The 27,066-nt window shown below is 50.0% G+C and overlaps 1 protein-coding gene across 1 annotated transcript in view; it reads left to right on the forward strand.

Moving 5' to 3' along the window:
• Window positions 1–27,066, forward strand: part of LOC111157367 (G protein subunit alpha o1) — a 150,584-nt gene that overhangs the window by 66,578 nt on the left and 56,940 nt on the right. The window contains exon 3 of the mRNA XM_022518717.1: window positions 16,648–16,789. Coding sequence (XP_022374425.1) covers window positions 16,648–16,789 — 142 coding nt within the window. The remainder of the gene's footprint in view (window positions 1–16,647; window positions 16,790–27,066) is intronic.

The following is a 27,066-nucleotide window of genomic DNA, read 5'->3' on the forward strand; positions in this document are numbered from 1 at the left end:
AGTATGGTAACAGGCTTGCAACAACAGACCCCCCCCCCATGCAGCTGAATATTTGGTTACGCGTTCCTGTACAACCAGTGGGAGAACCCCAGGGATGATCTGCGAGCTGTGCAAGTCAGCAAGTCCATGTTGGAGCTGGGGAAGGCTGGAGCCTTCCAAGGGCATAGGCAGCACCACCCAGGAAGGCCCACCAGGAACCAGAGCCACACATCAAAATTAGACCAAGCACACCATCGGCCTCACACACTGTAGGAATGCCACCCCCCCACACACCAAAGAGACAAGGGAACATGCCTTGCTTGCACTTCGGGGGTGTTAGGAGGTGTTTACTGAGTTGAATTCGGCAGTCCTATTTGTGTCTAATGCTGGAAGATTGTGTGTATACTCTGCCCCTCCCACCAGCCTTCCCAGTCTCTAACCACACGGCTCCCAGACCATCCTGATGAGCGAGCTTGTCGTGGAGCTCAGAGCACAGGGGTGCAGAAGTACCCTAGGGCAGTTGTCTCAGCAGTTGGCCCTGGTGGTAATGAGCGGGAGTTAATGTGGTGGAGCCACCTGGCAGGGGCAGGGATCTCCCCGGACATACTCCACCCGTTCATTTGTCGTTCACACCTCCCGCAACCTTGTGTCTGGCTCTAGGGCATTCAGCCCAGTGCAAGAGCGGAGACACATCACAAGGAATTGGAGTATCAGGAAGAGGGCATTGAGTGGAGCAGGTACAGGGCTGGGAGGGGTCGGCAGCAGAGCCAGCACAGGGACGCCTGGGTGGAGCCGTCTGTTAAGCGTCGACTCTTGGTTTGGGCCCAGGTCATGATCTCTGGGTCCTGAGATCGAGCCTCACATCGCGCTCTGTGCTCAGTGGGGAGCCTGTTTGTCTCCTGCTCCTCCTCCCACTCACGTGCTCTCTTTCCCTCTCTCAAATAAATACATAGATAAAATACTTCTGGGGGGCGGGGGGGAAGAAGAAGAAGAGCCAGGATACAGGTTCATCTGATAAGATTTAGAGGTGACTGGATGTTTAACTAGGGCTAAGAGTTTCCAAGTCAGGGCCAGTGTGATGACAGAAACCTGACTGTTGAGACCCCTTTAATGTGGAAACGCCTTTCCCCCTCCTTTCCAGTTGGCAGTCTTCTTGCCCCTCATCAGCCCAGTCTCCATCCCCCTACTGTGCTGGAAGGTCATCAATGCTTCTTGGAAATGGTGGTTCACAGACTTTTCCATAGAGTGGTTGGGGGCTTGGGCTCCTGGGAAGACCTGCCTTTCCTGACCCTGGGACAGCTCTTTAACTTCTCTGTTAGCCAGTTTCCTCAAGAAAACTAAACTGTTCCCTAAGGCTGGGTGCCCGGAGGTGAGGTCCGAGGATCTGCTGGAAGGAGTGAAGGTTTGAATGCCTGTGAAGCCCTCAGCACATGCTGATAGCCTGTGGGGGTTCAACAGGTGCCACCATTGCTCCCCACAACTCAGCCTCACTGCCCCCCGTGTGCCGAGTGGCGTGCATTCGAGAGAGCTCAGACAGTAAGCAGTGTGCATGTCTCTTTCGTCTTTACCTGAGATGCTCGTGAGAAACTGACCGAGCGGGTGGATTCCCAGGATGGTAGCTTGAGAGGCCCATCCTCCTTGGAACGTTTGATTTCAGTCTGAGCCAATTTCAGGCTTGATTCACGTTCACAGCCCCTCAGCTACTAGCCGCTGGCCCAGAAGCAGGGCTTCTCAGCACAGGCTCGGAGACAGCGAGGGATCAGGAACTACGTACCCTCCTGTCGGCCTCGCAGGTAAGCAACAGAGCCATCGATGGAGCCCCAACTCCATTGCACGTTAAGCCCCGCTGAGGCAAAAATTGGCTGAGAGGGCACAGCCGGGCTCCCGCCTGCAGGCTGAGCGGATGCCTTTGGCCGTAAGAGCAGAGCACACCACCCCACCCCAGCATCCCTAGAGAGGGGAATGGATGTGGAAGCCCACAAAGTGATTTCTGTGGACTCTCCTTTTTGGGCTGTGACCATACCTTAGCGGTTATTAACAAGGAGCTTCCATCTGCTTGAGAAAGGCTGGGGTGGGAAGCCCCAGAGGCCACGGTGGGGCTGTTTCATTCCACCACACAGAGACTAGCATCCTTTCTGGGCCACCGCCACCGCCAGGGAAGGAAGGCTGGCCAGGCTGGGTTTTGCTCTGTTTTTCTGTGACGATATTTCTCTTGGTCTGGCAAGACAGGCCCTCACCTGGAATTCTCCCTCACCTTCTTTTTTTTTTTTTTTTTTAAAGATTTTATTTATTTATTTGACAGAGATCACAAGTAGGCAGAGAGGCAGGCAGAGAGAGAGGAGGAAGCAGGCTCCCTACTGAGCAGAGAGCCCAATGCGGGGCTCGATCCCAGGACCCCGGGATCATGACCTGAGCCGAGGGCAGAGGCTTTAACCCACTGAGCCACCCAGGCGCCCCCTCCCTCACCTTCTTTTAAAGACTCAATAAAGGGATGACGCAGAGGGAACCGGAAGAACATGGTACAGAAAGGCTCAGGGACCTGAGTGCAGACATGGCCCTCTGTGTCCAGCGAAAGCTGGCATGACAACTGACCGCTGCTGTTTGCTTTGAGGGAGACATGAGTTACCTTGGAGAGGAATGTGGATTCAGACTTGCTTTTGGCAGACATTACCACAAGTGTTGCCCCCACCGGGCATTGTGACTTACCCCCAAAGAGCCCTGTTTTGGATCTCTACTTTTTGCCTTGAACTCTCCTAGGTAGAGATCTGAGAAGGGTGCTTTTTGTTTATCTCTTTGTTTCAGAATAAACACTCACCTAGCATTGTCTGCCATCTGGGACAATGCCGGGGTGGAGGGAGGTCCCTGGCAGATCTCCAAGTTATCCCCTGAGTGCATGCCAAGCCATCTGAAGTAGAGCATGGGGGACTCTTTTCATGCCACTTTGTCTCTGCAAGTTGGTGGTGGTGTTTTGGTGTCCTTCCTCCCAATCACATGGTAAGAAGTGGAAGAAAAACAAACCCTTATTAAAAAAGAACAGGAAGAGGAAAACCAAGAGCCTGTGAAAAGCCTTTTCCAGGCTGTCGAGGTCTGTAATCTAGGAGAGAAGCAAGAGGAATGACATCCCTGATGCTTGTTTGGGCTTGCAGGGCAGTGGGCAGTGCTTGGGGAGTCGCTGGCCCCCGAAAATGCCTACAGGACAAAGTGACTGGCAGCCTGGCTTGGTCACTGCGAAGTGGGGTTGGGGTCCCTGCTTTCCTGTAGTTTCGTAGCCCTCAGAGCCCCGAGAAGTTAAGCAGTAACTAGATACCCCCTTTCAGATCAGGAAATCTGCATGGCTCATCCCGTGTCCTGTCGCCGTCCTTACAAACTCCTGAGGGCTCTGCAGTCATCATCATTTCAGTGTGGCTGAGGCATGAAAGGAAACGCATCGACTCGTGTAACTGAGTAGCCAGGACATGTTGAGATCCAGGGATGTGCTACCCTGACTGGGCAGGTAGGGAGCAGGGGCTCGCCCCAGGGACTTAGACTAGAGATCGGGAGAGTCCCCATGGTGGGAGGAAGGATGGTGCTCTCCAAAGGAGGGGAGAGTAGAAGTCGGGCAAACAAAAACAGCAGATGTCCGCAACAGCCCTCATGTGCCATTTACAAAGCTCATCTTTGCTCATAGGCAGAATCTGCAGTGAGTCACCGCTGCACCCCACAGCGAGTGGCAAGGGAGCCGCGAGGAACCCAGATAGGAGCCCTCCCGCAGATTGTCAGAGTCCCACCTGGGGCTGGAAGAGGAGAGGCTTAGGTGGCTTGAGCTGGCGAACGTCTTGTCTCTGAGCTGTCTGCCAAAGATGGTGGGCTCCAGTGCTCTTGTCTCCTTTCCTGTGCTTCTTGAGACCAGATCCAGGGCTATTGAACAGGGATCATAAATAATGAACAAACATTCGGTAGACAGGTGGGGAGAAGGGTTTGGTTTTGTTTTTTCCCCAAGGATTGAGCAGGATGAGCAGAGCTCTGCAGCCTCACTTGTACCTTTTCCACAAAATATAATTAAAAAGCTGTGCACACGGCCCCCCCCAATGTATATTATTCATGTATGAAACATAATGTACTAATAAGAATATTTCATTTCATTATGTCAGCAGAAGAAAGGGCAATCTAGCAGCTGCCCTAATAGGGCAGATGGGAAACCAGAAAGGTTCCTTAGATTTAGGCAGTAAAATCAACATTGAACCAATTTGCCTCACTCCCAGGCTCTTCTTACTGTGTTTAATGAAAGCTCACGTCTTTACATAAGGCATGGTAAGAAGGGCTCAGAAGCCATAAAGCTCTCTGTCATGTCTTCTTAACATAACCAATGAATTTAACACAATGGCTTTGGATTTTCCGAGAAGTGAGCGTAGAGTGGGCAACATAGGGTGTCTGTATGTCCTGACCCTTAGAAAACCCGTGAAAACCAAGGTCAGGGATAAAAGGGAATGAACTCACATTAGTGAGTGAGGGAGTAATTCTAATTAACATCGGTAGGAAAAGGGCCAAAGATTCTGGCCCCTAAGGAGGAAGACCAGTCAGCACCCGAGGTTGGGAGATGGGATTTACAGCCGGAGGTGGAGGTAGTGGGTGGGTCAGGGAAGCGCATTCATCCTGGCCCACAATTGAAAGGCCAGCTACCTTCCCAGGAAGGAGTCATGTGTAGAGCCACCATTTTAGAGCTGAAGATTTCCTAAACAATCGCGTTTCATTCAGCACCCTCAGCCAACGTTAACTGATCATTCATGATGTCTAGGCACTGCTTGGGGCAGTACGGTTGGTCAACAAGACCTATGGGACATGTCCAAGTTTGCAGACCTGGTCAGTGGTAGACCCAAGGCCAGGCCCCAGGTCTCCTGAGCAAACTGGGGCCTAAGCCATCACAGTAAATGGAGCGTTTCCTAAATACACTGGAAGGATTAGGAAGCCAAGGCTATCCTCATAGGGGGGTGCACCCCTAGCACCAAGGTGGAGCCCCAGGCCAAGGTGATGGCACTAACCAAAGAGGGCTAGGCCAGACTCCCCAGCTCTCTGGGCACTTCTTCTGCCCACTTGACCTGGGGTTGTGATGCTTGTTAGTGGTCACACTGCGTAAGAACCTGGGTCTTATGTCTCCAAGTCCAAGACATGACATATGTCCCTAATCCAAGGCCAGGGTCCCAGGATTCAGACCAGCCCCTCTGCCATGAAGAGAAAATGGAACAGGGCTCTAGAAGGCAGTGCTCTGAGCGTCACACCCTCCTGGAATGAGAGCTGGCATGCGACCCCCCTCACCCCCGGCACCAAGAGTCTTGGGAAAGGGCAAGGTCCACGCTGTTTTCCAGATAATGGCAGCAGAGGCTCTGTCCTGGAATCACAACAAGTCCTGGCCTTGCCCCTGGCTCTGTCTGGTGACAACTGGCAGCTGACATCACTGCATCTGGCCCGAGTTACCCCTTATTAAAACCGGCATCTTTATAACAGATTTCTGCAAGTCACTGTCAACGGGACATAGCCTTTGTTTTGTACCAGTCATTCCCCTGGGGGGCTGATTGGTTTAATACCATTATTTTAAATACCCTTCTATTCTATGTTATTCTAAGAATATCAAGTATTAAATATAGTCTTAATTACTAAGGGATCTCATCTATTTTTTTAAATAACTTCTCTCAAACCATACAACTTCATCCCACCATGAAATAGCTAGATTTTAAGTTGGATCTTTCTTCTCTTTTCAAATAGTTGAAAGGTCCCATTTGTGCTCACCTGCTTCACTCGAGCCCAGCCTGTAAGGCCAGGGGTCACCCAGGCTTTAGCTTGTCCTGTCCAGGTTTTATAGCTTTCTGCCTTTATTAGGAGACATGGGCTCATGGTCAGGCAGCCTCCCCAACATCTGACTTTGAAGCTGGGGCAAGCTCCCGTCCACAAGCAACCCGAGAGTCCACTGACTGGGGCACAGCCGAATGACTCAGGCCCCACTCAGATGATGGGACACCAAGCAGCCAGTGACAACTGCTGGGTGATACGGAGGCACACCGTGTGATTCTGCTTCAGAAGACAGTGCACTCACGGGCTCTCAGATAATAGGACTGAAATATACACTAACATGTGAATGGTGCTTTCCTACAGGTGGTTGGATGATGGCTGATTTTTTTTTTCTTTCTTTTTTGCTTAGCTGTATATGTTGGAATCCTATGTGTTCCAACAACAGGCCTTTCCGTCAGAGCTGGACAAGTCAGGGAAGGAGGAGGGAGAGCTGCCATTTAAAAGTGATCCACACCTAGAGCAGAACCAATGGCAGAATTCACAATGGTTTATGGGGGACACATTTTTTTTTTTAAATAGGTGGCAGTTTGTTTTAATGCATATTATGAAAAAATATAAGTTTTACAATAACCCTACAGGATTAGCTCCTCACTGCCCTCATTATCCCTGGTACTTACTCCATTACAGCCCCACTGGCTCTTCACCATTCTTCTAATGCACAGGGTGCCGCAGGGCCTTTGCACTTGCTGTTCCCTCTATTCGAAGTCGTCTTCCTCACATATATGTAAGGTTTGGTCTTCATCATTCAGGCCTCATTTTCACACACCACCTCCTTTCCTGGCTCCTAACTCTAACCCCCATCACTCTATCTTCTTGTGTTTATCACTCTATAACATTTATTCATTTAGTTCTTTATTTTCTGTCTTCCCCAGCTACACAGGGAGTCCTTTGAAGTCAAGGGCTAGGTTCGTCCTGTTCACCACTGCCTGTATGAACAGCACTTGACACATTGTAGTCATTTCTGTGGATGGGAGGAAGAGGGAACCATCCCCTTGAGTATAGTTCTGGCTCTGCTATTCAAGGAAGCTTAGACCAGAGTGAACCTTCTGACCTCCCACCAGGGCCTCTGGGTCCCACTGCCTCAGCTCTCTTGGAACTCTGGGAAATCAGAAATCAGGGTCTCAGCATAGTTACCTTGTAAACACACACATCTTACCTCTGCCCAGTCAGGGGTCTCTAAGCCAATCATTCAAAACATGGATATCCTCTGCCCCCCCGCCCCCAGCACCTCATTCATTTAGGTCAAGGCCCTGCTGCCCTGGGTTAGAGAGGGACGCAGACCCAGGAGACAAGAGTAGAAGTGTAGCCCTGCTTTGGCACTGATCAGTCTGTGACTTTTATACCTTTTTTTTTTTTTAAGATTTTATTTATTTATTTGCCAGAGAGAGAGCAAGGGGAGAGAGAGTGCACAAGCCAGGGGAGTGTCAGGGAGAGGGAGAGGAAGGAGCAGGTTTCCCCACTGAGCAGGGAGCCTAATGTGGGACTCCATCCCACGACCCTGAGATCATGACCTGAACCGAAGGTAGATGCTTTACTGACTGAGACACCCAGGCATCCTGGTCTGTGACTTTTAAATCACACCAGCAGTTGGCAATCAATGGGCCTGACTGGGTGCCAGGTCCTCCCCACACATTCTTTAATACTGCTGACTGCCCCATTATCCCCACTTGACAGAGTGGAGACCTGGGCTCACAGAGTTTGACAACCTGCCTGAGTCCACACTGTTAGCAATAGGAGAGTCAGGGTGTGTCCAGCCCCTAACAAGTGCTCGTTATCTATTTGTGGAATGAAGGGAGGGAGGGAGGAAGGAAGTCAGTCAGCTAGTCATCGAGGGACCTGGGGCTGCTGTAAGGCTGGAAATACCCACCTCGCATCCACCTCCGGCCCTGCACACACAGTACCTTCTGGCCCCCTGTTGACCGCTCTGCTTAGTCCTCACTCTTGGTGGCATCCACAGACTCAGGGGCCAGGGTCTCTCCTGCAGGTCACACCGCACTGGGCAGGGCACTTGGACCCTCTGTCAAGTATAAGTAGACACAAGAACCGTCGGTGGGAGCTTCCCCAGGGAAGAGGAGAGGTCGGGCTTTCAGCAGTGCTCTAGGCCCCTTGTCTTTGGGTGCCTCCCCTCAAGCTGGTCTGCTATTCCTGCCAGTACTCTCAGGCTGGCCGGTGTGTGCAACCTTTCCCACACTGGTTTAACTTGCTGTTTACACGTTTTCCAGGAAGTTGGGTGGAACCCTCCCTCCGGAGGAAACATCAGACCTCCACCCACACCAGATTCAGAGCAGCCCTCCTGACTGGATCTCTGGCTTCCAGGCTTCTGTTCCTTCAGCACCCATTTCCCCAGCACCCCATGTGCCTGCTGGGGGTGGGGAGGAGGTTCTGGAAGACACGCAGGGACCGCGTAGAGAGGGCCAACTTGGCATGTGCTGGTCCCCCTCTCTGGAGTCCTGTCTCCCTGTGTGTGTAGCCAAGCCCATGCTGTAGGGCCTCCTCTTGTATCTCTTGCCGCTGGTATTTTTCTTCTTGGTGGCATTAACTCCAATTATAATTTAATTACTCATTTGTGAAATTGCTTATTCAGTGTCTACCTTCTGCAGTAGAATTCAAGTTCCATTGTGTCTTCCCGTTCACTCTTAGATCCCTAGCCCCTGGTACCATGCCGGTAGTAGCTACCCAAACAGTGTGTAGAAAGTGCATTAGGGAATGTGTGAATGAATGAATGGACAGAGATGCTTACAGAATACCCTCAAAGAAGCCTCCAAATCATTGGGAACTAGAGATTTTAAGACAGAAGTGGGGAAAAAATCTTTCTGCTTTGCAACCGATAGATGTTTTTCTCACCTGGTGTCACCCACCCGTCCCCTACCTCACAGGAGCACTACGGGAATTCAGAGGCACAATGGGGAGGCCTCTGGGAATTCTGTCCCTGTTCTGCCACAAGCTAACCACGTGCCTGTAGGCAAGTCTTTTCTCTCTAAGTCAATGGTTCCCACCTGGAAGATGACTATTTCTGTGTTGGCTCCAAGGAGAAACATTTCCCTGTCCCAGGCAGAGGGCACCATGGTAGGAGCATGTCCTCTGTTATCAGATGGCCCCAGCATTGATTTGGCAGTTCGACGGTGTCACTGGGAAACCCCTGGAGCCCTTAGATCTGCCATCTTCAGGATGCTGGCATTTAACCTCAAGGTCACAAGATGGCTGCCATGGTGCCAGTATTCACTTTCTTACACAATCACATAGAGAGGCAAGAAGCCAGGGAATGGCCGGTGGAGGGACAGCCAGGAGCAGGGGAGCAGTGGAGTAGAGAGGCAGGAAAGCTGTTCTCAAAAGCCTCTCTCTTTAGACCAGAAGGAAAACCATTTCTCAGAGGCATTTCTAGCCAACTTCCCTTTAGTCTTACTTGAACTGGATCACACGGTCACTCGTAGCTGCAAGGGAGGCCAAGAGAGGACCTCACCATGGTAAGAAGGGAATGGCTGTTGGGTGGCAGTCCAAGTGTCTGACACACAGACCTTTCATTTGGCCCTAGGCAGATACCACTTTATGTCATTAGCATTCGCTTTCTCAACACGCACCTTATCCTCCAGAAGGAGGGCCCCAGGGAGGCAGAGACCAGGCTTCACGGGCTTCAAGTTCTGATAAGACCTTACATCAGGCTGAACCCACGTGAAACATGTCAGAAAATTCCTCTTGATTAATGACTCTCCCCCTTTCTACTCTAGTCCTCTCCCCCGGCCAAAATGATGCCCCTGGTTAGACATGAAGTGTCTATTTCCCACTGGGAAGTATGTGTTGTTCTTTCAAGTAACAAATGCAAACTTTTTTAATGGACCAAAACAAACATGTAAATAAAAGAGGAAAAAAGTCACTGAATGCCATTGCCCAAAAATGATTATTGACAATATATTGTTAAGCATCCTGTCCCCTCCCTTCTACTCCCTCCACACCCTTTCTTCCTACCAACATCATCACACAAATGTAGTTTTATAAAACTGTCTGCACAGGACACACATTATACTCTCCTGGTGTTTTCATGTTCCAGTCCTGTCCGGGCCCCGTGCTGTCTGATCGGTTCTGTGGAGCCCCTAATTGCTGTATGTGAGTCATGGACTCACTGGCATCTCACCATTCACTGTTGGGTTAAAAACATGTTCTGTGCATCCAGGGAGGTCCTTCCCCACCCCTGCGAGGTAAGGGGGTGGCTCCAGGGCCATAGCCCCATGGCTGACCACATCTCCCTGACGACGGGGAACCGTTGTCAAGGGTCACATAGTGAGGCACTCAACACTGACTCTAACCTAGACAGTCAGCATATGAACCCCCGGCTGTGATCAGAAACACATTTTGTAACACCATTAAGCAGCCCCCAAATCAGGGAATTCAGCTTTTTAGCTCGCTGCTGCTCCTATGATGTTCGAATCTACTCCAGTTCCAAGAATGCCCCCTCTCCCTGCCCCATCTTCCTTTCTGAGGCTGGGGCTGTGGCTTCCTACTCACGGCAGGCTGTAGTCCTCCCGTGGCCTTCTGGCCGTGCTGCCCTGTGGCCCCAGGTTACACCCCCTCCTCAAGAGGACCGATGGGGACAGCCAGCCAACTGCACCTCCCCCCCCACCAAATACAACAACAAGAATAATAATAATAATAATAGCAGGACCGATCAAGTGCCTGCCATGCCCCGCACTTGGCCTTTACACAGCGCAACTGGAGAGGAGAATTAGTGTTACTGGGCTCACCTCCACGGAAAGCTGTGGGAGCTGAATCGCTAAGCAGTTAAATTACTCAGTCCCACAGCTCAAGTCTGGCTCCCAAAGCACCCCCTTAATCTAGATCCATAACAGGACTACGGTGGGGGACAGACCAACAGCCCCAGTGCAGGAGAAAGGGAAGCAGAGGAGGGGAATTCAGTCCAGCCTGGAGATGGCATGGAAAATCACGCTTTCCAGCAACTTCAGACTGTTAAGTTTCTGAACTGCCGGAAGCTGGGAGTAAAACTGGTTGTTGGTGCGTTTGTCACCATCTCAGAAGCATCTGTGGTTCAGACTTGGGCTGTCTGGCTGCTGGGCCGGACGATCCTCCTCGGTCCCTTCCAGCTCCTGTGCCTGTGGTTCTGTGACCATATAAGGCCAGTGTGCCCAGGGAGTCTCACTGCAACGGAGTGCGTCCTGTGGGGGGTGGGGGGGTGGGGCGGGGAGCAGAGAGCAGAGCCCAAGTTCAGGCCTCCTGCAAGGTCCCAAAGGCCCTAGAGACAAGGAGCCAAGGCAGGGGAGGCTGGTGGTCCCTCCTTGTTTTCCTCTGCCCAGAAATCTCAGACCTGCTCTCCCTCCCTCCCTCCCTCTCTCTCCCCATTTCCACTTGAGATCTCCTGCAGTTGCCTCGCCAGGTTTCCTGAGACTTTCCAGAGACCAGCCAGTGGCGCCGGTCCAAAGTCAAACAGGGCTGCAGAGTCAGCCCTTGGTCCTCCCCTCAGGGTCCCTGAGTTTGGTGTGGGCGCCATTGCAGCATCTAGCTTGGCTTCCCTTTGCCAGTCTGGCTCTGCAGGCATAAGAAATCTGGCGGATTCCCACCCCACCCCAACACTCACACTCACACTTACACACACACACCCGCCTCCAGTTAGTGAGCTCCTTGGAGAGGGGTGGAGCTTGTGCGTCTGTCTACTCCTGGCTCACGTAGTTATGTCCCACTTTCTCTGAGTGCTGTCCAGAGCCCAGCACTGAGCCAAATAACGTGGAGAAGAGGAAGCGAGATGGCTGGGCTGTGGTACCTGACCTCCAGGGGCTGACAGGCTGGTGGTAAAGACAGAAAATTAATAAACAAGTCTAGCAGGAGATGATCTCTGCTTATTGTGGTTCTCAAGGTGCAAAGCATGTTTTATCATGACTCTATCAGTTGCAAGTGGCAGAAACCCAAGTCAAATTAGGAGAATGATTGGGCTCCTGTCACTCAAAAATGTAGAGATAGGATTAGCTTCAGGTATGACTGGATCCAGTGGCTCAGATGATGTCTCTGGGACTTGATCTCGGATGAAGATCAGTTTCTGGGGCTATTGCACTATGATACTGGAAATGCCACTGACTTTCGCTAAGCTGTCACACGCAGCCTTACTCCTGCTTTCCAAATCCTGGTGCTATGTCCTCCAGGGCTCAGACCTAAGCTGTCACAAGAGCCTAGACTCCCCTGGGCTGCCTCTCCAACCCCTAACCAGGGGCACCTGGCTGGCTTAGTCAGTAGAACATGTGACTCTCAATCTCAGGGTCATGAGTTCAAGCCCCACTTTGGGAATGGAGCCTCCTTAAATAAATAAATACATACGTACATATGTACCTACATACATACATAAATAAAAATAACCCTGACTAGACACCTCTTTTCCTTGCCCCACACTCCTTGCACTGATACCATAGGACATGTTCTGATACTCACTTTGTGTGTGAGATCTCTGGATCCTCTGGGAGCCTGGATACAGGGATCTAGGGCAGAAGCGACTCTGCCTCTCAGCATCTGTCTGGTAGTCACGAGCAGGGTCTCGAATGCCACTCTTGATGCTTACCAGCTGTGTGACCTCAGGTAAGTGGCTTAGTCTCTCTGAGCTTCGGTTCTCTCATCTGTAAAGAGATAATAATAGTTTTCATCTCCTAGGATTGTTTTAAAGATTAAACGAGAGGGTATGTGTAAAGCACAGAAGGCAGAGAGTAAATCCCCCAACAACTACCGCTGTTCTTTTTTTGTTCCTTGATACCAATGAAGGAAATTCTGTTTGGGGGGTTCTGGCTTTAGAATGCAACTATCACTACTCACAGCTATCATTTATATATACTTACTATATAGTAGGCATTTTGCATTTATTCCTCACAACAACTCGTCGCATAGGAGAAACCCAAGACCTAAGGGTTTAAATCCTTTACCAGTGACACCCAGCTCATCAGGATAGAGCCAGGGTTGCCCACATCTGTCTGGCTCCGGAGCCCAAGAAGTCAGCCTCCCACTGCTCTTCTCTGCCTCTCGGATGACATGGGGAATAGAAAATAAAGGGGCCTCAAGTGATACTTTTAAGGATATATGACTCAAATCCCTGCTGAGGGTGCAGGGTTGCGGGGAGAAGATGAGGAAGATGGCATGAAAGCAATACTAGGGCTGACACTAAAAACATCAGTGTTTTTGCCTGAATGATGGGATTACTAATAGTATGTTTTGTTTTGGTTTGGTTTTGGTGTTGTCTTATATGGCCCAACTTTCCTTACTGGTAGTAAGACTAATATACTTACTACTTGGTAAAGGCCAACATAAAATTCTACCCTGAAACAGGAAGCCCAATTTTAAGCTACTGTCCACCCGTTTGAACAAGTAATGGAACTAGTAGTCATGATTGGAGCAAGTTTTCCCCATATTGCCTCATTTCTGCAAACCTCCCATGAAGTTTCTTTATTTTAGCCCCCCGACCCCCTGCCCGGCACCAGGCTGAGACCTTCCAGGTGGTTTTCCACCCAGTCCAGCCCAAGGACTGAGGTGGGGTAGAAAAGTAAAGAGCCCGTGCTCTACTCCTGGACTTAGAAGACATTAGGCCAATTACTTAATCTCTCTCAGGCTCACTTCCTCTAATGTCAAGTAGGTATCATAAAAACCTGGCCTCCCTGCCTTAGTAGGTGCTATCATGACCGATACTAATAGGTGTATAAAATTATAGTTGTGTCCCAAGTGGGGGTAAGTTCTGAAGGCCACCAAGGGTCTCGAGAGTATTCCCAGGATACTGGTAAGGCCTGCTGGTCCAGAATGAAGAATCAAAAACTCACTGTACTGGCTTCCTGGAAGAGAGTATCATGGAGAGTCACAGATCCCAGCTGCTCGTCTCAGGTCACCCAGCGTGTCCCACCCTCGGAGGGGAGTCTGGTCTTGGAGCCTGGGTGACAACAGGCTTTTTTATATAGCTTTTAAGTTGTCTAAAATTTATATTATATGTCTTAACTTACCATGCTGTACTGTTAAGTGCTTCGTGTATATGAATTTTTCAACAGTATATTTCCATTTTATCCCTCCCATCCTCTGTGCTATTGTTGCGTAAGTTTTAGTTTTACTTATGTTATAAATATCACAATACCTCTTTTTTAGCCTTTTTCCTCTCTTTACTTATTTTGGATCGTTTCTATTGCTTATTGTTCAAGGTCACTAATCTTCTATGGGCTAATCCCATACGGTGAAATTTTTATCTCAGATATTTCATGCCTAGCTGTTCCATTCTGTTCATTTTATGTCTTCCATTTCTCTACTCATTATGTCCACATTTTTCTTTAATTTCTTGAAAATATTTTAAATGGGTGTTTTTAAAGTCTTACTAGTTAATTCCATCATCTCTGTCACTCCTGAGTCTGCTTCTATTGACTGATTTTTCTCCTGCTTGTGGGTCACCCTTTGCTCCTTTGCATAGCCAGGAATTTTGTATTGGATATGAAATATTAAAAATATTATATTGTTAGGTGCCTAATTTTGTTGTCCTCATTTAAAGAGTGTTGCACTTTATTCTAAGACAATTAAGTTACTTGTGGGTCAGTTTGATGTTTTTGTGTCTAATTTTTGAGCTTCCTCAGGGCACGTCTGAAGTAACTTTTACTCTAGGGCCAGTTTAGCCCTACTACTATGGCATGAGCCTTCTGGAGTCTCTGCTGAGTGTCCTCAGGGTTTAATAAGGGCTCTCCACTCTGCCTGGTCAGAACTTGCACATCTCCCAGCCTTGGGTGAGCTTTGGGAGGTGTCCAGCTTATAAGCTCCCTGATGCTTGCTCCTTGCTAAACTCATGCAATCCCACCCTATTCAGCCCAAGACTCGGGGAGATGCCTGTTCATGCATGGAGAGCTTCTTCTCTCTCTCTCTGTAGTTTTTTTCTCTCTGATGCTTTGCCCATGAAATCCCAGCTACCTCAGCCTTCCTGAACTTTGATCTTTACCTCATCAACTCAGTAAGACTGTTCTACTCTACTTGGGCTCTCCCTCCCTGCATTGAGGGCTGATAAATGCCTCCTAAGTGGAAAGCCATGGCAACCAGAGGACTCAACATGTTTGTTTCCCTTGTCTCCAGGATCCTAGTCCTGTACTGTGCCTGAAACTGCTTGTTTCATATATTTTCTCTAATTTTTTAGTTGTTTACAGTGGGAGCTAGCAATTTCCTCTAAGATCCCTCTGGGGTAGTGCACCAATGATCCAGTCTGGGTGTATCTTCCCTCTAGAAACTTGTACAGAAATGGATCTAGGGTTAAAGAAGTCCAAGAAAAGTCAGAAGGGTCATTCTGATTTGCTTCTTAGAGAAACCCAAGATAAAGACTCACCACCCAGTATCAAGTCAAATTTTACAAGAATTGTTAGTGTCCATCAGCTGGTGGTTGGATAAATAAAATGTGGTATATCCATACAATGGAATATAAGTGGGCAATAAAAAGAGATGGAGTACTGGAAAATGCTATAGCATGATGAATCTGGAAAGCATGGTGCTAAGTGAAAGAAGCTAGTTATGAAAGACTGTGTAGTGTCTGATTCCATTTATATGATACATCCAGAATAGGCAAATCTGTAGAAACAGAATACAGATTAGTGGCTGCTTACTAGGCATGGGGGGTGGGGAGTGACTACTAATAGGTAGAGGGTTTCTTTTGGAGAAGGACGAAATGTTCTAAAATTAGACTGCAGTGTTGCCCAAGCTCATAAATGGACTAAAAAACATTGACTTGCACACTTCAAGTGGGTGGATTGTATGGCATGTGAATTATATCTCAGTAAAACTCTTTTAAAAAAAAGATTTGCGAGCGATTTCCTTCTGCACTGAAGGTAATGAAGGGATGGGAAGGTGCTGTGGTGGGGTGGAAGAGTAGCCTCACCCCTTAGATTGATGTATGTCCGTACTGGATGGAGTATTCAATCCTGAACAGAAACACGTGACCCGTGAAGAGTGTGCACTGTTATCTTGGGGGTGGTGGTGGCTCCTGTCCAAGGTTAGTCTTCGACACCATTCGCTCCTTCTTAATTACTCAACTGGAAGAGAATCCGTGCCAAGTTTTAGTTTTATGACCTCTTCCCAGCCTTTTCTCCTCTCTGGAACCTGGGGAGCAGTGAGCATGTATTGAGTGACTCCTGTGTGCAAGAAGAAGGGACATTAGGGCACATCTAGCCTTACCCCTGACCTCAGAGGAACCTGAGAACAGGAGAGCAGAGAGTGTCACATGGCCTCTGGGAACTGTAATGTCACCTATGTGTCCCCTGTGTCACTGTTCGGAGCCACTAGAATAAGGGTGACATGGTAGTCAAATCCCAGCCGAGGACGGAAGAGCAGGTACACCCTTTCTGTGGAGTCTTCCATGGTCAAAGATGAAGACGGTTCATTTAAGTGAGTCCTCTGACCTTCAAGCACTGTGAGTTTTCCCTGAAAGAAAAATTATTCGTTTGCAGGCTTTTTGCAGGGGTCTTCATCAACATAATTCTAAGTGGAAATTTAGGTTAAGACCCTGAGCTATGCTTAAAAATACTAACGGTTCACATATATTGAATTCTTACTGTATGCCCCCCCTGCCCCCCCCTCCCACCGTTCAAAGCACTTTCAGGTACACTCAGCTCCTTGCTGACGCCATCTCTCTCACTCTCTCACTCACATTTCTTTTTACCACTATTCTGTTTTCCTGCTGAATTTTCACTAATTCAGGTAGAGTCTTCCTTCAGCTCAGGAATTCCACATCCAGGTCGGACCCTGGCCTTGGCCAGCTAAGCCAGCAGGTTGGCCCCAGAGGCTCGACAGGTCTTGGGCTCTCGGTGCCGAGTGAGGACAGTGCACTCATCAGATACGGCCTGTGTGCTTTTTCTCTAGGATCATCCACGAAGATGGCTTCTCTGGAGAAGACGTGAAACAGTATAAGCCTGTTGTCTACAGCAACACCATCCAGTCACTGGCAGCCATCGTCCGGGCCATGGACACTCTGGGCATCGAATATGGTGACAAGGAGAGAAAGGTAGGCTGCTGAGCCCATGGGCACTGTAAGGAGAAGGCCTGTCCTCCTTATAATGTCAGCTGCCTTATAGAAACCAGAAGAGAGTGCTGTCTATGATAGAGAAGGCTAGTCTCCAGCCCAAGCCAGTGCACCAGTCAGCCTGGCAAATTCGGTCAAACAGGGGTGTAGGTGCTGGGCACACCTCCAAAGCAAAGTCGCCAACAAAGACGACAGCCTCCAAATGCCGGGGTTTATACTGCATATGACAGAGGGTTGCTGATGTCTTAAATTGGGACTCCCGCAGCATTATACAAGTACTTGCCCTTGGGCAATTAACTTGAACCAAAGTATTTCTCAAACCAGACGAGAAATACCTGAGCACCATCTCCCCTCCTCAGGAGAGCATCCCTTGCCTTCTTGGGAGCAGGCTGTATCCATTTGGATTTGACTATCTATCTCCTCCTTTACACCAGGGGATGTGTTGTCTGCCTCTCCCAGGTGACCTGGAGGGCCTAAGGGGCTCTCCTTCCTGCAGGAAGTTGATATCCTAGAACAGGGACTGTTTTACATTTTTTTTTTTTTTTTAATTCCAGTGAGTTAACATACGCTGTTAATATTCATTTCAGGTGTACAATTTAGTGATTCAACACTTACATACAAGGGACTGTTTTTCAGTTGAATTCCCAGGTGTCTGATAAGTGGTGAATGGAATAAGTGTATAAAAGCCTCTTATTTGCAAACATTTGCATTAACCATAAGACTGAAACATATACAGCTACACTTGGCAAAGCTAAATAAAAGAGAGAGGGAAGGAAGGAAAAACAGTCTTAGAGAATTCTATCCAGAAGTGGCTCTATGTCCCCTGGTGAGACTGTGAATCCCAGCAACCCTTTCCCTCTGTCCTGGAGGGCAGAGAAGGAGAGCAGATGAGGAGGTCTTTGAGTGCCGAGGCCCGCGCATCGGAGCCTTTGGATAGAGAGAATTCATCTCTGATTACTGTGTGATTCAGTTGTACGTTGTACATAGCCTGTCTTTGCTAAAAAAAATCATCTCCTTCCCAGAGGAAAACTATCCTTGCCTCTGGGTCTGATAAGGACCCTTTGACAGATAGCTTTAAGTGTAAAATTCAATATTTTATGCACAACATTCTAATTCCGTGGGACAGAGTCATGCCAGCTCTGGCATGGGCTTCTCCTCCATAGGGGGGTGGAGTGGATGGGGGGTGATTTGTTGATGGAGGGTGCGTCCGAGGCCAGCCTGGGCCAGGGAAGCAGGGCCCCTCCCACTGCTCCTCTGGGTGGCCGAGTTCTGCAACCATTTCTGCAGAGGAAGCTCTTCCCACTGGGGGGACCGGCTTTGGTTTCGGCCATAGAGCCAAGGCCCGTGGAAAGAGGGGTACCACTAGTGCTTGTCTTATTTCCATTACATATAAGCCGACAGCTTCTAGTGGGCCAGGCACTGTGCTGGCTGCTGGGGATCCAGGAATGAACCCAGTGGGGGCGGCACCCCGAGAAACCAGGCATTTAGTGCATATATACTCCCATCATCAGAATCAGCCTAGCAGGTTACAAGGCTCCATTTCTTTTAATAATAGTAATGGTCACGGTGATAATAGGAAGGGCTGTCTTTTATGGCTCACCTCCTTGCTGCCAGGCTCTGCGCTGAGCATTTTACATATGCTAACTCATTGTCATTAACTCAGGCATGAAAACCCAGAGCAGGAAATGCCTGGTGCAATCTTCAGACAAGGACAGGCCATGGGCCTCTTGGCCAGAGGGAGAACAAGGTACCTGAATCTCCATCCCCCAAATGACAGCGACCGTGCAAGAGGCACATGTGTCCACAGCACATACCCGCCGCACAGACACACACATACGTACGTCCACGGCCCGTGTGCTCTTCCCAGCGGGTGTGTGCTCACTGCCATGCCTGCCTCCCAACCATTTCCCTCCCAAAAACTTCCTGCCCTGACCAAAACACGGAAATTCGTTCTGACTTTGGAATTCTTTTCTCCTTCAGTTCTGAAAGCATGACTTATTCCTGTGGGATTCCCGTCCCCCGCCCCACCATTTGATTATGCTGAACAGAGAGGTGATTGCTTGGGGATCGCTGGGAATACAGTGTATCAAGGATGGCGCTGGGGGCCCCTGGGGCCTCTGTGGGTCTTTCTCTTCTTTGAGGTTTCCCCCTCAAGACAGTCATCAAGCAGGGGGCCAGGGAAGGTACCAGCACAGAGGGACACCAGGAACAGAGTGGAGATGCCCGGAAGAGTCCGCTGGACATGGTAGCATTGGAGGTCAGTCCTGTTAACAGTGGGTGGCATCACAGCAGGTGTCTGACCCATCCCCAGGGCAGCACCAGCTCCTCGGGCACAACCCTCCTGGCTGACAAAGGCCTCTAGGCCCTTGGGCACCTCTCTGTCATGTCCCCTGTGAGGAGCAGAAAAGTTGACCCAAGACTCAGGCCAAAGTGAGCCAGACATCTGGGGAAGGTATTTTCTGGAAGTGCGCTGGCATGGATTTGCCGTCTGGGAAGCTGAGTGCAGGGATCCCTATACGTTAATCTGGGTTGGGGTGTAGAGGCAACTACTTCAGACTGAAATCTTCCCCTGGACGTGAAAGGGACATTTGTGATGAAACCCGGCTCTGAGAAGGAGCCAGCCATGCGAGCAGAGGGGAACAAAGTTTCCAAGTAAGCACCAAGGCACCAAGGTCCTGAGAAAGAGTGAGGCTGGCATGTTGGAAGAGAGAATGCCTGAACCACACCCTGGGAGAGGGGTGGGGCCCTGGGGTACTGGACGGAATAGGAATTAAAGGTGGTGATAATAGTGACTTCTGGTCTGTATATTTCAGGACCCCGTTTAAACAGTTGACATTATTTACTTAATCCTAACAACCACCTGTGCAGTGGGTGCTGTGGTTATTCCTTACAAGTGAAAAAAATGAGGCCGGGAGGCACAGTGACTTGCCCAAGGTCCTGCAGGCAAAATACGTAGGTATATGATCTAGATAGGACTCCTAACAAAGCTGTCGTCCCTGTGATTCAGGTCCAGAGCAGCGTCCCATTTAAATAGGCACAGCAAAATCACGCACAACAGATCTTTAAAAGAATCTCAATTCTCTATCCTAAGTCTCTCTAAAAATATGAAAAGGGACCCAAAGGACAACTCCCACTCCTTTTTTTCTCATATATCCTTTCCCGTCGTCTTTCTCTTGTCTGCCCACCCCCACCATCTTGTGCTGTTCCCCCCCCAAATTCTACAGACACCCCCTCTCTACTCCCAGCCTTTAAGGCTTTCCCTCCTTTGGCCTCTTTCTCCTTCTCTCTCCCCCACCTTTTTTCTCTCTCTTTCTTCCTCTCCTCTCTGCAGGGAGGGTGTTCTGTAACCTGTAAGAGGTTCCATCTCTTCCTCTCCTCTCTCCCTTTTTCCACCTCTTCCTCTCTTTCCATCTCTCCTTCCCCCAACCACCTCCTTTCTCCCACCCTCTCCTCCTCCCTTCCCTTCCTTTGCTTCCCTCTGCTCTCTCCCTCCTCTCACGCCCCACCCCTCCACCCCGCTCATTATCATGTAAATTGTCTTAACCTTCGGAGCTGAGTCTCTCCCCCTCCTCTTGCTTCCTCAGTTCTCAGCCCAGGGCCTGCATCTGCATCACAAAAGCAGAGAAACTTGTCTGGCAGAACTGGCCTGAACTCAGACACTAAAAGAAAGAAAAGCTGGGGGAAATTGGACAATTACAGGGTTAGAAGGTTCGCTTGGACAAGTGGGGGGATGGGGAAACAACCCCATGTTCACAGATTTTATTACATACGTACATATGAACATACGTAACACTGATGTGCATGTCTGTATATACTTAGGTATGTAATACACATTGTAAACTAGCCGGGCAATAGGAAGAAGTAATGCCTTGAACTTGTAGGAGACTGTTTTCAGTGGAAAATACTCTCGTTTTCATTTGTTCACCATCTGTACAGGTGCATATTTCTCTCAATAAATTATGAACTTCTCAAGGACAGAATAGAGATCTTCAGTACAATGCTTGACATAAGAAGTATTCGATACTGGGGGCACCTAGGTGGCTCAGTGGGTTAAAGCCTCTGCCTTCGGCTCAGGTCATGATCCCAGGGTCCTGGGATCGAGCCCCACATCGGGCTCTCTGCTCTGCAGGGAGCCTGCTTCCTCCTTTCTCTCTCTCTGCCTGCCTCTCTGCCTACTTGTGATCTCTGTCAAATAAATAAATAAAATCTTTAAAAAAAAAAAAAAAAGAAGAAGTATTCGATACTGTGTTCATAGCCCAGCTGTACCACCAGCTCTATGGCCCTGGGTAAATTATTGAACCTCCTCAGTGCTCAGTGTTTGCGTCTTCAAAATGGGCATAATCCTAATACCTTCTTCATTCTTCTGCTATAAGATTAAATGAGATAATGCTTGCAAAGTGTTATGCCCGAGTTTTCGCGTCCGAGAGACCACCAAGGAGCCAAGCACCGATGCAATCACACGAGGGTTTATTTGACAAGCTTAAGCTTGGGCCCAAGTATACCCGACACCGCGCAGTAGGGACTTGGACCGCAAACCAGATTACAGTCAGAATTTTTAAAGGCAGAGTAGGGGTGGACTCGGGTGGGTGAGGACAAAGGGGATTATGGATGATGTAAGTCTCCAAGGGCTTTCAGAAGCAAGGTCTCCAGGACCTTGAGGGGCTAGCTATTGTTGGGAGAAAGGTTATTTATTACCAATAACAAAAATCTTCTCGTGAGACCCTTTAAATTTATATCAGTGGACCATATGCTTGGGAATGATTCTTGACACTATCTTGGAGGTTTAGAGATAAAGGAATTGTTTAAGTAGACTTACAGGATCCTGGTCGGACCTGTTGGGGTAGGGGGTTGGTCAGGCTAGGATTGTCCTTAGCAAAACCTCAAGGTGAGGGCAGTTAAGTCCCCAGGGGAGAGCCACTCTGTCTGTTTCAAGGGCTTGTCAGTAGGTAAGGAATTTTAGTGATTTTCTTCTGCCTCTGTTTTCCACATCAGCTAAACTTGAGGAGGGATGGCCTTAATTTTCTCAGCCTCCACATTTCCCTCTGAACAATTTTGACCCTTAAATCTTTAAGGTTGTTGAAGGTGGAAGGTCTCATCTTCTGTAACTTCTTCCTGCTGAATAGGGGCGTAGAGTTGTCCCTACCTACTTGGGTCAACATTGATCAGTCAGGGAATGTATAGGGGAGTTATGAAAGACAGAGGCAGCTGAGTCCAGGGGTTTAAATCAATCATTAAAGGAGAGAGGGACTGTTTAAAGTGCTAACCTGAGTAGGTCAGAACCCAAGAAATATTTTGTGATAATCTGGAACATCAAGATGGCTGCACTTATGTCAGGGCTAGACTCGAGGTCGGTACAGCCTTGTTTTTCTTGGCCTCCACACAAAGTGCTTGGGATAGTGCTCGACACATAGAAAGTTCACAACACATATTAACTCTTGTTCTTTTTTTTTTTTTAAGATTTTATTTATTTATTTGACAGACAGAGATTACAAGTAGGCAGAGAGGCAGGCAGAGAGAGAGAGAGGAGGAAACAGGCTCCCTGCTGAGCAGAGAGCCCGATGTGGGGCTCGATGCGGGGCTCGATCCTAGGACCCTGGGATCATGACCTGAGCCGAAGGCAGAGGCTTTAACCCACTGAGCCACCCAGGCGCCCCTAACTCTTGTTCTTTTTTGTTGGTTTTGTTGTTTATAATTATTGGTAAGATCTTGATGAGTTATCCTCACAGGGGCTTAGTGAGGAGTGGGTACAGTTTGATCTGCATTTTGCATGTTAGAAACAGGGAGTTACTGACCTAAACAGGACTGAAGATTGGTGCTGGTTGGCGTGGCTGCCTGGTGCTCCTCTGTCCCATAAAGGGGCTTCATTAGAACTGCCCCCTCCCTCACGTTCCCCGCCCCTCCCGAGATAAATGCAGCTCTTTGGGGAGGCAGAATCACATTTCACACCTGGTTTCCAGAATGTCATCGGATCTCCTCTGGTACAAGAAATCTTGTCATTTAATTCACACTGTGGAGCTCAGAACCCTATCTTTTTTTTAATCAGGGAAATATTGTGGCCTCATCTGCACGGCGCGTTTGCCCTGTAGTTTACATGAATTCTGAATCAGGCAGAAACAAGGATGTTGTCTGGCCTGTGTCCGCCTGGAGAAACCTCAGGGGTGGTTGTCAGATCTGATGGGGACTGGGGGAGGTGACGGATGACGGCCTCCGTGCACCTGTGCCCAAACCTGAGGCCAGGAAGAGGCTTCCGTGGGGCAGCAGCGTGGACGCCTGCTGCGCCCTGCACACCTAGGCTCTCCGGCCACACCAGCCTAGGCCCGTCCTACTCTGATCCTTGGCCTGGCCAGATGGGTAGAGCTGAAAACTCCTCCATTCAAGACCATCGTAATTCTACTGCTCCATTTTGCAGATGGGGCAAAACAGGCCCCATAGGGCCCAAACAGGAAAAGGACTTACTCAAGAGAGGATGAGGCAGCCAAGGACTAGAATGTCAGGTTTTTGGAATCACGGTTCTCTTCTCTTTCCATCTGACCAGTCTGCCTCAGATCACCCAGCCAATGTGGGGCCTCATTTTCTTTCATTCAGTTGGTCGTTCATTCATTTCACAAATACTTACCGAGCACTCACTTCCTGGCAGACCATGCATTACTATCCAGCAGGGTTGGCTACAAAGATTAAAAAGGTGTTGGGGCTCCCTAGCTTCGGCAGAGATCGTGTTTCTGGGGTGAGAAGGTGGATTTCTTGATTTCTGAGGCCTCAAGCAGCCCTGACATTCCAGCTCTGCAGGACCCAGTGCAGCCAGGTCCACCCCCTCCCTAGGGTCCAAAGCCAGATCCGGCTGTAGGAACCTTAGTCCAGGCTTGTGGCAGCAGCCCCATCTGCCCGCACGTTCCCCGCATCACTGTGTTCAGTGCGAAGCAGGGCTCAGTGGACAGACGGGTTCACAAGTGACTCCAGGTGTGTGCCCTCTCAGGCCAAGTGCTAGGCTAGGTGCTAGGGGCATTCCCATGAATAGGACAGACACAGCCCCCACCCTCAAGGAGCCCCTTGAGGAGCCCCCACCCCCACGAGCAAGCAGGACAGACACTTTAGGCGCTTCCTATTTTTTTTGGAAGCGCCGTGATATGAGCCCTGAGGCAGATGAGGATGACAGACGTAGTAACCATGTCCTAACTCCTGGCTGTCTGAAGACGACATGAATCAAGAGGCACAAGCTCGTCGAGCAGGGCCTGGAAGACAGTAGGTGCTCAGGAGAGGCAACTTAGTATTCAGATCATATGCCTTGAAGCAAAGTGACCACTACTCTAGTTATTTGTTTGCTTGTTTTTTTTTAAGATTTTATTTATTTATTGGACAGAGAGAGAGATCACAAGTAGGCAGAGAGGCAGGCAGAGAGAGAGGAAGAAGCAGGCTCCCCGCTGAACAAGTAGCCTAATTCGGGACTCGATCCCAGAACCCTGGGATCATGACCTGAGCCGAAGGCAGAGTCTCAACCCACTGAGCCACTCAGGTGCCCCCCACTACTCTAGTTTTAAAAGGTTGCTTGGGCATGGCCGCTGAGGGGAAGGAGGGAGACAGGTCCGGGCCTTCTGGGCAGAGGGTCGCTGCAGCTGAGAACACATAGGGTGACACGGCTTTGGCTTAGGTTCTGTCCTGTGGTCAGCTGTCCATCCTAGAGAAACGGTAGGGAAGCCAGAGCAAGCTCGAGCGAGCCAGTTCACGCACGCCTGGCCCTTAGACGAGCGGCTGCTGAGGGGAAGATGAGTTTTCTCAGGCGGACTTTGGATTTTGCTAAGGGCTTTGTTGAAAACCTTTGACTAAATGTTGATAAAAGGCCAAGCCATCCCCTGCCTTAGTAGTCTATTGTTGAGAACACACCTCGGTCTCGCTTGTTGATGGAGGATCACCCTGGGTGCTGGGATCCTCTCTCTGGTCATGGGGGACTGTGGGTCCAGGCCCAGAGGTGAAAGACGTTCTTCTAGGACGCTGGGCTCAGTATGCTGCCCCAGGGCCTTCTGAAGACGTTGCTTTGCTTTGGGGACAGAGTTTTTGAAAACAGTTTACCTAGGAGAAAGCCCACATTCTTCCTGCCGTGAGGCCCTTGACCCAGAGATGCCAGGCCAGGTCTGAGCACAATCCCTGAGCTTGTTCTTTGAGAAGCAGGGCAGGCGGCCGTCATGGTTAGGGAGGTGTTTGACGTTTCAGATCTCAGGTAGTCCTGCTCGTAACTCTAAGTGGTAAGTGCTCGAACCAGTCACTCCAAGTGTCACCGGGTAAGTTAGCATGTCTTCGGCCGTGAGGAAAGAAACACCCTTCCAGCAGTGTCCGAAACCGTAGGGACAGTCAGTGTCTTGTGGATACGGAGGCCCGAGCATTGGCACTCCCAGGGCTCAGCACCAGGGTCCGGGTCTGCACTTGGAGGCTTTCTGGGCGCTCTTGGTTCCAAGATGGCAGGAAGCACACTTCCTCGCGAGGAGTCCGGAGGCGGGTGGAAGAAGCGGAGCATCCTGACTTCTTACTCCACGTTGGCCTGGCAGTAAGGGAGCGGAAGAAGACAGAACTGTGGACCCTTTTGCCATTCTAGTGGGACACACAGGCAGAGCGCAGTTCAGGGATAACACGGGGTACCGCCTGCCACCCTCCCTGCAGGCAGCCGTGAGAAGCAGAGAGCCCATGAAAGTGGCATGCCGAGGTGATGGGAAGCCGAGTCCAAAGCCCATGGGGGTGGGGGCGGCGGGTGATTTGGGGGATGGGGACTCCAGGGTGACCTGTCCTTCCAGGCGATGGCAGAGGAGGGACCTGGTTTCTTCTCTGGTTTTGGCTCTGTCATAGTCCCACTGTCTTCATCTCCTCAGGCTGATATAAGAAAAATACCACAGCCTTAAACAATAAAGATGTGTTTCTCGTCATTCTGGAGGTTGGGAAGTCAGAGATCAGCAGAGCAGACCCACCTTCTGGTTCCTGGGCAGCTGTCTCCTCACGGGGCCCTCACGTGACAGAAGGGATGGGGGAGCTCTGTGGGCTCACTGGGCCCTCGTCCCATCCATGGGGGGACCCTCCTCCGTGGGGGCTCTGCCCTCATGACCTCATCCCCTCTCACAGACCTTCCTTCTAATACCAGTACACTGGGGATTAGGTCTCAACACAGGAACCTGCAGGGCAACAGGGACACAAACATCCATCTGTAGCACCACAGAGACCCAGAAAGTCCATGTCGTCCCCAGGGGCACCAGAGACAAGAAAATAGCTGCCGGCCAGTGAATACCGGCAGCCTAAAGCTGGTGGCGAAGTCCGGGGGAAGAACATCCATCTGGAGCATCGCGGGGCGGGGCTCCCTGGGCCCAGCACAGTGGTCAGGCGCCCTCAGCCCTGCACTACCCCCACACCCCAGCTTCAGTGGCTTATGAGGTATGGCTGAGGCTGTAGCCAGCCCTGGCCCCCATCTGGCCCCAACGCCCCTTCCGTGGCATGTCAAGTAGAGGGGTGCTAAGCCAGGCCACCGTGGCCTTTGCCCGTTCATGTGTTCATTGCCTATAGAAAGGGCCACAGGATTTTTAAAAGAAAAGGAAGCATAAATGGGAGAGCCCGCAGGAACACAAGGCACTGAGCAGTCAATGAAGGCCGCAGGCAAGGATGCCTTGCACTTGCGTGGCTCTCTGTCTCTCTCTCTGACTCTCTCATGCTCGCTTACTCCCCCCCGCTTCCCTGCAAGCCGCTAATTACTCTGCTCTGACAGTGGGAGAATGTTACAGCCGCACAAAGAAACATCCCATAGCGTCAGGACTGACGTGGGTCCCCACTAATGGCCCTTCCCGTGGTGTCCGGGAGGCCCCTGCGTTACAGCCCGTCCCGTGTCTCTGGCTGCCCCATGGCGGGAGCTGCTGGCCTCCTCTCTGCGGAGCCATCCCTGTGGATGCATCCTTCCAGCTCAGCATAGTGGTTTTAAGGGGGCAAGGGAACAACCAAGAGGAACTCCCAGCCTTAGAGGATGGCAGAGAACTAGCCAAAGATGGCTAAGAGACAGCCTGCCTGACCAATGCCCTTTCTTTGAGGTTCCCGGCATATCGAAAAGTGAAGAATGCCCAAGTCAAGGTCACAAAAGTATGGTGTAGTTTAAATGTCTATGCTTAACCGTGAATACCTTGGACCCACTGCAGACACAATGCACTATAGCTGTGCTACCTAAAAATCAGCTCCAGGCCTACTGTATTCATCCACAGGGCACTGCCAGCCGTGTGGTCCTGCAGTGGGTCACCTGG

This window comes from Enhydra lutris, unplaced genomic scaffold (assembly GCF_002288905.1).
Source record: "Enhydra lutris kenyoni isolate GAN:26980312 unplaced genomic scaffold, ASM228890v2 scaffoldscaffold54, whole genome shotgun sequence".
In the NCBI taxonomy this organism is placed as follows: domain Eukaryota; kingdom Metazoa; phylum Chordata; class Mammalia; order Carnivora; family Mustelidae; genus Enhydra; species Enhydra lutris.